Source organism: Erigeron canadensis, chromosome 5 (genome assembly GCF_010389155.1).
Source record: "Erigeron canadensis isolate Cc75 chromosome 5, C_canadensis_v1, whole genome shotgun sequence".
Lineage (NCBI taxonomy): Eukaryota > Viridiplantae > Streptophyta > Magnoliopsida > Asterales > Asteraceae > Erigeron > Erigeron canadensis.
This window is the reverse complement of record NC_057765.1, coordinates 19,222,760-19,234,590: the sequence shown is the minus strand read 5'-3', so window position 1 is coordinate 19,234,590 and position 11,831 is coordinate 19,222,760. Positions and strand designations below refer to the sequence as shown.

Below are 11,831 nucleotides of genomic sequence, written 5' to 3'. Positions count from 1 at the left end.
GTGACATTCTTGGTACATCGGTCCACACACTGGGATAAGGCGTACAAATTAGACTTGTGGTTGATTAAATTGTTCTCTGTGGGGGCGCCTAGGAAGTTCGCGTTGGCCCCTATGATTGTTCAGGATAGGTTGTGTAACCACTCCAACTCGGAGTTGGTTTTGGGGCACTTTATTACCCAGATTTATAGAAGGATGGAAAATTGCACATGAAGCAGGGAATTCATTAATGAAACTAATGTTACCCATTACATGATCTATCTTCTTGAATATACAAACAGGTCATCTGATCTTTGAATATTGATGGAATAAACCCTTTTCTCTCTCCCTTAATGGTGATTTTTTTCCATCTCTGTAACCCTAAATTCGTTCATTTCTAGGCAGATTATGATGAGTTTTTATGATCATTGTATCTCTTTTGGTGATCTGATTATAATTATCTTGTTATTTTCTGTGTCAGAGTGTATGTTTTTTAGGGTTTTTCTTTTCTTGGTCGCTGCATTTCGTTGAGTGGTTGGTGGTTCGGATTGATTAGAGTGTTGGGTTTTACTGGGATTATTTGGGACATAGTAATCTTTCAAGTGTCACCTGGCTCGCTAATTGATTTTGAAAACTGATCATTTAGGGTTTTGCTTTATTTAGGGTTAGGGTTTTAAATTAATTTGTTCTTCACGTAGTTGCTTTTTGGGCTTACTGTGTTTGCTTCGTTTTAATGATATAAGGTGTATGGAGAGATCGAATAATACCAAGGGTAACCCCCCTGGTCTTGCTGCGAAGATTAAAAACATTGATGGAAAATGAGTTCCGGCACGTACAATTCTGAAAAACCCTAATTCTGCTTCTGTCAAGGACGCAAATGCTGATGTTAAAGCTAGTAAAGTTGATGAAAAGCAAGGTAGTGGCAATATGTCCACTGAGAAAACTCCTTGTGAATCGAATGCAAATGATAGTCTGAAGAGGGGTGTGTCACCGTCTCAATCAAAAGAACAAGGTGTCCCAGTGATAGAGAAAGAGTATCTAAAACATGGTTATACTATGCCTGGGGTTAGTGTTGATATTGCCTCGACTCCCAAAACTGATATTGGGGTGGAAGCTAAGGAAGTGAGTAGTAAGAAAAGCTCTACAAAGGTTTCTTTTGTATATCCGGATGACGATAATTCAAGACAATCTACATCTGATCTTATTGAGGAATATTGTAGGAATAAAGAGGGTTCTGGTATGGCATCTGGTGTTGTTTCAAATGTGGGTGTGTTAAACAAGAACATACCAACAGCTCCTTCGTATGCAGAAAAACTCAAGACAAGTGGTGCTGGTGCTTCAAAGAATCGTAGGGTTAATTTTCATAGTCTTGAAAATAATGAATGCATGCAAGATGTTGATATTGTGTTACCTAAGGAGTCGGTTAGAGTTGTTCAATCCAGGTTTTAAACACGGTGTATGGGTACTTCTTGGGTAAAAGAATGGCTTTCCCTGTAGTTGCAAACTATGTAAAAAACGCATGGGCAAAATTTGGGTTACAAAAGATTATGATGAATGCCAACGGTTTTTTCTTTTTTAAATTTGAAAATAATGACGGAATAAAGGCTGTTCACGAGGGTGGTCCGTGGTTGGTTAGAAATGCTCCCATTTTCTTGAATGTATGGACTCCCTCGGCTATTTTGAAGAAGGAGGATGTCAAAATGGTTGCTGTGTGGGTTAAAATCCACAATGTACCTATGGCTGCATATACGGATGACGGATTAAGTTTGTTGGCTACAAAAATTGGTACACCTAAAATGTTGGACTCTTATACTACTAATATGTGTCTTGATTCGTGGGGAAGAAGCAGTTTTGCTAGAGCTTTTGTGGAAATATCGGCTGAAAAAGATTTTAAAGATGAACTCTCTATAGCTATCCCGACTTTAGAGGGTGAAGGATATACAAAAGAAACTATGAAGGTAGAGTATGAGTGGAAACCCCCTCGATGCAAAAATTGCAGTGTATTTGGACATGATGATCTAACTTGCCCGAAGTATATTAAAGCAGGTACAAATGCAACAACTCGAGTGGATAAAGATGGATTTGAGGAGGTACGACGTAAAGGTAAGGCAAAGACGGGATTCAATGTCAATAAACAGAAGCCCAAATTTGAATATAGACCGATTGCCAAACCATCTGCCTCTACTAGTACAACAACTAAACCCGTTACTACAAAAAACCAGTTTGAAGCCTTGGCTGATCATGGAAAAGAACCTGTTACTGAGCTGGTTCATGATAATGTTAAAACAGGGAGATCAAGTACATTGAGTAAAGGTTATGAAACCGAAGAATCAGATGAGGAGGAGGTCATTGAGGTGTATAACAAAATGGATGAGTATATGAAGTCTCAGACCGAATCGAAGCCAAATTCTGAGGGGGCAAGCACTCCCGGTTCGAAAGGTGCTAATGGGTAGTCTTGCTGCATGGAATATACGGGGATTGAACCGTCCCCTTAAACAAAAGGAGGTTCGACAGGTAGTTAGTGAAAATGGTCTTAGTATATGTGCAGTTTTGGAATCTCATGTTGATATTTCAAAATTGTATGATGTGTGTAAAAAAGTTTTTCGTAGTTGGGATTGGACTTCAAATGGAAAGTCGTGTGCGAAAGGTACTAGAATAATTCTGGGATGGAACACCGAAGTCGTTGATGTGATGGTACTTGGCCAATCGGATCAAACGGTCCATTTGCAGGTTGTTTACAAACTTGACAGGAAATCTTTTTATTGTACTTTTATTTATGCAGACAATTACTAAATAGAAGACGAGTTTTGTGGAATGACCTTCGTGTCCATAAAGCTTTTGTAAAAGATAATCCATGGGTGCTTCTGGGTGACTTTAACTCGGCATTGAACTTAGAGGATTCTTTTTCGGGGTCTTCTAGTATTAGTATTGGAATGTGAGAATTTAAAGAATGTGTCGTAGATATTGAAGTGATGGATGTTAACTGTTCCGGTTTTCATTACACGTGGACTCAGAAACCTAAAAAGGGTGTTGGAATCGTGAAGAAAATTAATCGAGTAATGGGTAATATTCAGTTTTGTCGAGACTTTCCTGCTGGACATGCTATTTTTCAGCCTTATAGAGTTTCGGATCATAGCCCATGCGTAGTAAAACTCCCTAATGTACAAAGAGAACGTCCAAAAGCGTTTAAGTTCGCAAATTTTCTTGTGCATAAAGAGGAGTTTCTGGACATAGTAAAGAATAGTTGGAACGAGAATATTGATGGCTGGAAAATGTACAGAGTAGTGAAGAACCTTCGGACCTTAAAGCATCCGATGCATAGCCTTCTTTACCAGCAGGGTAATATTCATAATCAAGTTTCAGCTCTTCGTGAAGACCTTGACCGTACTCAAAAAGCAATTGACTCTGATCCTGGAACTGAGGGACTTCGTAAACAGGAAGCAGATATCTAATGAACTTTAAAGCTTCTGTGCTTGATGAAGATCGGTTTTTAAAGCAAAAAGCGAAGATTGATTGGCTTGAGGTTGGTGATTCAAATACTAAATATTTCCACAACTCCATGAAAGCAAAACATCATCAAAGTAGAATTGACAAGATTACTGATGTTCATGGGATCGATCATGAGGGGGGTGAAGTCCCAAAGGCCTTAGTTGCTCATTATGAATCGTTTCTTGGAAAACCAGGGCCAACGACAGAGTTTAATAGTGTAGGGGTATTTGTTAATACTCTCGATAGTACCAAAGCTAATATGATGATCCAAGCCGTTACTGATGATGAAATTAAATCAGCTCTTTTTTCTATCGATGACAACAAAGCTCCAGGTCCGGACGGGTACTCTTCTTTGTTTTTTAAGAAAACATGGGATATAACGGGGAAAGCTCTATGTCTTGCTGTTCACGACTTTTTCAAAACTGGTCGAATTCTAAAGGAAATAAATCACACCTTTCTAGCTTTAATCCCGAAGGTACCCACTCCTCGATTGGTCACGGATTATCGATCCATTTCGTGTTGCAATGTAGTGTATAAATGCATTAGCAAAATTATCACGAATAGAATCAGGGGTGGGCTGGATGATATCGTTGACATCAATTAGTCAGCCTTTGTTCCTGGAAGACGTATTTCAGACAACATTCTTTTGACTCGATGTGCGTTTAAGGTTGATATACAAAAGGCATATGACACTATTGATCGGAAGTTCTTACGAGCGATCCTGATAGGATTTGGGTTCCATACCATTATGGTCGATTGGATCATGACATGTGTAACGAGTGCTTCATTCTCTCTTAGCATTAATGGTAATATTTATGGTTTCTTCAAAGGCGAGAGGGGGCTTAGACAAGGAGACCCGATGTCTCCTTATCTTTTTACACTAGTCATGGAGGTTCTTTCATTGATTCTGAAGAAGGCTGTTCAAGAAATAGGATCGTTTAAGTTTCATAACCAATGTAAAAAAGATCAAATCATTAACATTTGTTTTGCAAATGATTTCTTCCTATTTGCTCGTGGTGATTTGGCTTCGGTCAAAGTGCTCATGGACGGTCTTGGTGTGTTTACCAAGGCATCTGGTTTGAATCCGAGTATCTCAAATATCACGGCGTTCTTTTGTAATATCCCTGATCATGTAAAACAGGCCGTGTTTGGTATTATGCCGTTTGCTGAGGGACAACTTCCAATTCGTTACCTTGGAGTCCCACTTATCTCGTTTAGGCTGCTACATAAGGATTGTAAAGTCCTTGTTGAAAGAATGGAGGCCAAGATTAGCGATTGGAAGAACAAGTCATTGTCGTTTGTCGGAAGGTTACAACTCAATAACTCTGTTCTTTCATCTTTACATATTTATTGGGCATCGGTGTTTATTCTTCCTGCTAGTATTATTAATGACTTGGAAAAGAAGATGCGAAGCTTCCTTTGGTGTCAAGGGCCGATGTCTAAAGGTAAAGCAAAAGTGTCGTGGAAAGATTGTTGTTTGCCTAAAAATGAAGGTGGTCTTGGTATACGAAGAATTCGGGATGTTAATAAAGCCCTTATGACGTCTCATATTTGGAGTGTTATTAACAAACGAAAGTCCTTGTGGGTGAAATGGATATACTCGAACAAACTTAATGACAGAAATTTTTGGGATGTACCACTTCGGGCAGGGAGTGAATGGGGTTGGAGGAAAATGCTACTCATGCGTGATGCTATCCGTCCTCATATCAAATTCTACGTGGGAAATGGACACTCGACATTTGCTTGGTACGATTCTTGGTTACCAATAGGTCCACTATGCAAATATATATCGCCAAGAGAAGTTACTTCAGCTGGATTCAGGCTAGAAGCAAAAGTGAGCAATCTGATCAATAATGGTAGTTGGCTATGGCCATCAGCTTGGTACGATCTATTTCCAGTCTTAATTGGAATGAATGTTCCTATTCTAAATTGTGATGAGGAAGATACTATTTTTTGGATTGACAAGGATGGAAATGAGGTTTCGTATTCAACTAGTAGTACATGGGACTCCTTGCGTTGGAGCCAACAACGGGTTGATTGGTTTGATATGGTCTGGTTCCCTCACTGTATCCCCCGGCACTCGTTCCATGTATGGTTAATTTTGAAGAAGAAACTCAAGACTCAAGATAAACTAAGGCAATGGGATGTTAGTGGCTCCTCTAACTTAAACTTGCTGTGTTGTTCCTTGTGCAAACGTGGTCCTGATTCTCATGAACACTTATTCTTCGAATGTGACTATTCTTCACAGATTTGGAACTTGGTACGCCCTCTTGCTATGTTCCAGCATGTTTCGTGCAGTTGGGAGAATATTTTGCAAGCTATTCTTGCTGATAATCCGAAATTAGCAAGAATGGTTATTGGGAAATTACTTGTAGCTGCTATGACATACTTTATATGGCAAGAGCAAAACAACAGGTTATTGACCCCAAATGAAAGAACTGTTAATCAGATGCAGGACTTAATCGTGTCAACTGTTAGATTGAAACTGGTGACCTTGAAGATCAAAAGGAAGACGCAAGGACGGAGAATTTTGGAAGCATGGAATATACCGAAGATGTAAGCTGGTTCGTGCTAACCAGTTAGGGCTGTACTACTTACTAGATTATGATGTATGCTGTATTTTCCACTTTGTCTGGTCTAGCATGTTAAAGTAGTTGAGTACATGCTTATAAGCGTGTTAGTTTTGCTTGATATATGCATACGACATGCCGTATGTATAAACTAATATGGTACTTCTGCCATATTACTTGTAATAACTGTTTTGGGTGATATATAAAAGCTTACCGGGGTTTAAATTCCCCTTTACCCAAAAAGGATGGGTATATTTGATACAGATGAGTGCCAGACCGATCTTTCTCCCCAGGTTTTTCAGGAGAGCTTTACTGAGAAAGAATTGATAAGGGCGAAGATTGTGAAGAAGATGTCGGGGGGGGGGGGCAGAATTCTAGATTATTGGATGATACAGGTGTTATTGTTGCACCGCCTCCGATTGTGGAGGCTGTTGAGGATGTACAGATGGAGGATGCTCCACAAGAGCAACCTAGGCCACGTGCTCGCACCATTCCTATCCCGAGTTCATTTGATCTCACACTGTTGGGACAGACGGTGCAGACTATTTATGATGATCAGCAGGCCAGCAGGAGAGCTATCAGTGACGGATGGACCAGGATATGACGTGGATAGGGTCACAGCAGGCTTATACTAACTATACTCTGGATTATTATCAGCCGATGTGGCATGCACAGTACGAGGGTCGAGAGTTTGTCAAACCCGATCCCATTCTTGATTTTAGCCCACCACCTATCCATGTTCCCACATATCAACAGGGCGGCGGTTCTTTCTTTCCTATGTCTGCCCCGGGGGACATGTCTCCACGGCCCCATGACTTGGGAGGATCTCCTAGAGGGCCAGTGCAGTTTGGCGCCTTTCAGGGTGGTGTGCAGGGTGCTGGTGCTTCATCTTCTTTGGCTGGTGGTTTTGTTGCAGGTACTTGCTCTGGATTTGCTGATTTTGCTAGTGGTTCTGGAGGATTTGCAGGTGATCAGACAGGTGGTGGCTATGGAGGGTCCGGTTTAGGGCAAGAGGAGGAGCGGAACTAGGTGACTGACCTCTTTGCTCCACCTAGTTTCCCACATGGATATCACGGTCAACAGCAATGATGACGATGATGATGATTCCCATTCGGCCCCGTGGGATGGAGTCATATGATGGTTGATTGTTATTCATGATTGGTATTCGGATGACTGTACTGTTACTTTATTTCTTATTTCTGTTGGTATCCACCCTACGGGGTGATGAGACATTGTATTTTCTTTTCTTTTCTTTAGGTTTATTTTCTGCATTGAAATAGTAGGAACTATGATATATTTGGAATTTTTGTGGTTTGTTATTGATGCAATTGAAGCAGGTTTTTCGTTATTGATGGCTATAGTGAAACTCAAGTGTGGGGGGACCCACTAGATTCTCTTCTCATCTCTATTCTATGGCATCAATGTGTTGATTGTGTGATGGTGTACGTATGCTGACAGTAAGTTCAGCGCATTATTATTGTTGCTATGTTTGCTGCACACACAACTCTCACACCATCCATTTTGGTACAAGTTGTTTCTCCCACCAAGCAAAGTGTTCTTCCTTTTTCGGAAGCGCCATTTGTGACACGGGGTCGATTAACTTGTATCAAAACGGAATGTGTCCTTATTCCGGTATGTGCTCTTATTTTTCTATGTTGCTTACCCCTATTTACCTTTGTTTGACCGAGTATGGACATTGAGGGCATTGTCCATCTTAAGTGTGTGGGGGGGGGGGGCAAAAAGGTTTAAGCTATCGGGTTTATCGCTTTTGTTGTTTTGCCATTGAGATTTCTACCGGTTTTGTTGATGTGTCCCTCTCGTAGGCCTTTAGATTCCATCTAAGGGTAGGAGTCTCCATTTCGAGCTCTTCACTGTGATGTGCATGTTTAAAACTGATGCTTTCAATTTGGCGGGATGATAGAAGTTGATATGATTTTTAACTTGAGTTGAACTTGTCCTTGTGGTAAATTGCTTTTGTCACTTAATTTATGATAACTTAATAAGCAATATTACTACAAAATTTTTCCTTGACAAAAATTTTTAATTGGCGAAGTGTGTTCTGAACGGTTATTTGGCTAGTCTTTCGGGATTGATAACATTACTTGCATACTCATATATATCCAAAACACCCAATTGTGAGATTTCATCATTTCATATATAGTTGTGTCAAGTGACGGTTTTGGTTTGATTGCCTCGTAAATACGTCCCTCTCTTAGGCTCTTGGATTTATTCGGGAGTAAGGGTTTCTATTTTGATGGCCTGCACTAGGATGTGCGTGTTTGAGGTATATCTATTCCATTTCCGAGTTCTTCTCTCGATAAGAGTATACCGGTGATGTGTTGATTCTAGAACTTGGCCTAGTGATCGTGACGAGTACATCGGATGACGAATTGGCATTTAGGTTTGACCATACTTTTTTCTTTCTTTCTTTTCACTTTTCTTTTGTATATCCATACCTCTACTATACAAACCTTTATACATATACTTATATATACATACACTCTTCTTTTCTTTGTATACCTTAGTGCAATTATACACATATACAACCCTTTTAACTTAGCCATTTCCTTTGTATAAATCCACTCATACATGTAAACTTTACCTAATTATACCTTACTATACCGATACTCTGATCTGGGGGCCATTGATTGTCATTGGTTTGTTTGGATGGTTTGGGAGAGCTTCAGTGGATTGATTAGTGGAATATTCTTGTCTATGAGAATACGTCAATGGGTCAAGTTATTGAGGATTATCTTAGATTGTTCAAACAAAGAAAGTAAAGTGTATAGACATGTTTAACATTGTAAGAGGGTACCTACTAGTAGAGTAAAAGTGGTTCAAAAAGAATAAAAAGATGAAAAACAGAAAATTAAAAAAAAAAAAAAAGAACTTGGGCTACTAGTGGGTATTTCTCATTTTTAAATGTCTAGAAGATTGTTGTATCATTATTATGGAAGATTTGGTTGATAATAAGTTTTTTGAAGTTGATACACTACAATGATGTAGGGTTTTGCTTGGTACTTTGGAGGTGTGTTCACGGGATGACATCTTAGGGGTTGGTGGTTTGTTGGCAATCAATGGTATGGGTTCGATTAGACTATTTTGTACATTTTTCATATATAACTTATACTTTTGATTATTACCTTTCATCTTTAACCTATAAATTTCCCTTCCTTCATTGTAAACATTAGTTTAACTATACAACCGACCTTTATGCCAATTTTGACGATGTACTTGGTGCTTGCGCCGTGTTGGTGGAGCGATGATCCTAGTTCAAGCCTATGGTAAAACAGTATACATCACGACCGACCTATGAGTGATTCTTCATATATTCAACCCCAAAAGTAAGTTTGTTGGAGTAGAATGATATTGATAGGTTCGTTTCTTTCACTTATGCTTAGTTGAGTTATCGTGGCTTGCGGATTGTTCAGGTATTGTCAAACATTTCGGGTTTTCATTTAAGAATAAAACTGCTTCACCCGCCTTTTGTCATTTGACATGCTTGGTGTTGCTTCTTTTTGATACTTGTAACTTGTTTTGATATTTTGATTGTCAAGGAATATTCTTTCTTAAAGTTCGAATTTGCTTGAGGACAAGCAATGCTCAAGTGTGGGGGGATTTGATGTGACCAATTTATACCCATCGCCCACATCATTATTGGCCATTTATTTAAGTGTTTTAAGTCGATTTTATGTGCATTTGGCGCATTTATGGGTTTGTTAGTGTTTTCAGGCTCTAAACCGGTTATGCGTTCATTTGGTACATTTTCAGAAGATTTATTGGCCTAGAGGTTGATTTGTATTATCGAGAGTTGTTTCAAGTGGAAAAGATGGAGAAATTCGGCAAGCATTCAAGATCGAAAAGAAATTCTTGGACGTCAGCTTACCACTGCGCCGCAGCGGTGGTTGGAATTGGAAACTGCGCCGCAGTCACCAAAAGAAGAAAACTGGACGTGGAATTTGGCTACGCCGCAGTAGGGGTATGATGTAGCCACTGCGCTGCAGTTGCTTAGAAAGTCAACAATTTCTAATCAAAGCCTTTGACTGCGCCGCAGTGGGAAGCATCACTTGCCTACTGCGCCGCAGTGGCTGCACGGGATCTGAAGTCTTTGGACGAATTCTGCATCAGATTTTCGAAGGGTAGAAATACAAACTTAAACCCTAATTCCGAAAATTATCAAAGTTCTTTCTAGGAACTGCTCTACAAGGGGTTCTATCAGGTGTCCAAGCAAGATTTCTTAGGCGGATCCACTGAAGATTCACGAGCACCCATCTAGATCTTATTACGTTACTATCTTGCAATTTTCTATTTTCTCAAACGATTGGTACAATATGTTCTTCTCTTATTTTGATTATTATTGTTATTTAATCATGAGTGGCTAAACTATTTATCATCCACCTTGATGAAACTAGACGAATGATGTGATTGCAATATTTTTAATTCAAAGGGTTTATTTAATTATCGTTGTTCCGTGATCTTGATGATTTAATTCTTTTTAATAATTATTATGATATTGGTTGCATATAAATTCTTCGTTGGTAGTACCAGTTGAATGTATGTGTGATTTTAAAATGGTTGTTTGTCTATGAGCAATTATCACCAGTTCATGGTATGATAGTGAATATCATTTTAATAAAAGAGTAATTTTGTCAACGTAATTTATAACGGTTGGTGGTACGACATTATTGTTACATAAGGTCAACTGATAATTTGATAGCCAGTCAAACTAATTATTAGAAAAGTTGTCTTAGCACTGGTTGTAACACCCCACCGTTGGCAGAAACATGAGGTGTCAAGAAAAGTACAGCACGACATGGAATTACATAGATACCGCTAAATGAAATAGAATATAATAAATATATTCCCAAAAACATGAGTTTAAGTCATAACAGTGAGTTCGTAGGTTTTATGTCAAAAGTCTAGTCAAGAAATATGTCTTTTGTCGATTCTTTTAAGTCTAAACAAGTAATTGTTCAATATATAACGAGCAGAGTTACGCCATAATAAGTCCAGAAGTCTCAAGTCTCAATGTTTCAAAGTCCGGTCTTACAGTACCTGCCTTAGTCCAATGTCTCAAGTCTCAAGTCTCCAATACACACAAAAATCACGTCAAATAAGCACGACCATCAAGCACATAATCACATACATACAATCAAGAACATAAGTACGTCAAATGGCATAAGTAACTCTATACGCACAGGCTCAATATTGAACATAAACAGAAATTGACAAAACTGTTTAAAAAGAAGAAGTATACTTTTCACTCGAAAACATGTAAAAAGAGGGGCTACGAAACTCACCTGAAAGCAGCACAAGTATAAATATCCCAGATCAACGAACAAGAACACGAACAGTCAGATACACCTGAAACAAGCTCACTATATGTCCAAAAGTCCTACATTGTCCACAAGTCACCCAGTAAGTACTTAAATTTGACTGTACTTGTCTATGTCTTATACTAGTGTCTTAGGAAATGCCATTATGTCTTGTCAAATGTCATAATATATATAATAGTATTGTTGTCCTTATAAATTGTCCAATATTAATGTCACGTCTTATGTTTATATCTCGTCAAGTATTCATTTGGAACGTCACGGTATAATTTGTCAAATTCGGAAAGTCGTATGATTTGTATTGTCTTTATAAAGTCCTTGGATATATATATATATATATTTATAGTCATAAGTCCATATTAAATAAATCCTTGTATGTATATCGTATGTCCATATCAATTTAATACCATGTATATCTAATTAAATTAGTCTTTTTGTATATATTTATTTATGCTTATATATA

The 11,831-nt window shown here is 38.6% G+C and overlaps 2 protein-coding genes across 2 annotated transcripts; both read left to right on the top strand.

Annotated features, from left to right (window-relative positions):
• Nucleotides 1–1,457: 1,457 nt before the first annotated feature.
• Nucleotides 1,458–2,429, top strand: LOC122601316. Its single transcript, XM_043774084.1, has one exon. The coding sequence runs from the start codon at nt 1,458–1,460 to the stop codon at nt 2,427–2,429; it is 972 nt and encodes a 323-aa protein (XP_043630019.1).
• A 998-nt stretch (nt 2,430–3,427) lies between these two features.
• LOC122601315 lies at nt 3,428–6,639 on the top strand. Its single transcript, XM_043774083.1, has 3 exons — nt 3,428–3,940; nt 4,133–6,021; nt 6,357–6,639. Exons 1-3 carry the CDS (start codon nt 3,428–3,430, stop codon nt 6,637–6,639), a joined length of 2,685 nt encoding a protein of 894 aa, XP_043630018.1.
• Nucleotides 6,640–11,831: the final 5,192 nt, after the last annotated feature.

Bases quoted from the DNA above. Each gene is read 5' to 3' on its own strand.
- LOC122601316 (XM_043774084.1), top strand. From the start codon at position 1,458: ATGGCTTTCCCTGTAGTTGCAAACTATGTAAAAAACGCATGGGCAAAA.
- LOC122601315 (XM_043774083.1), top strand. From the start codon at position 3,428: ATGAACTTTAAAGCTTCTGTGCTTGATGAAGATCGGTTTTTAAAGCAA. The intron at 3,941-4,132 runs GTACCCACTCCT...TGTGCGTTTAAG, and splicing joins TTCTAGCTTTAATCCCGAAG to GTTGATATACAAAAGGCATA. The intron at 6,022-6,356 runs GTAAGCTGGTTC...TTACTGAGAAAG, and splicing joins GCATGGAATATACCGAAGAT to AATTGATAAGGGCGAAGATT.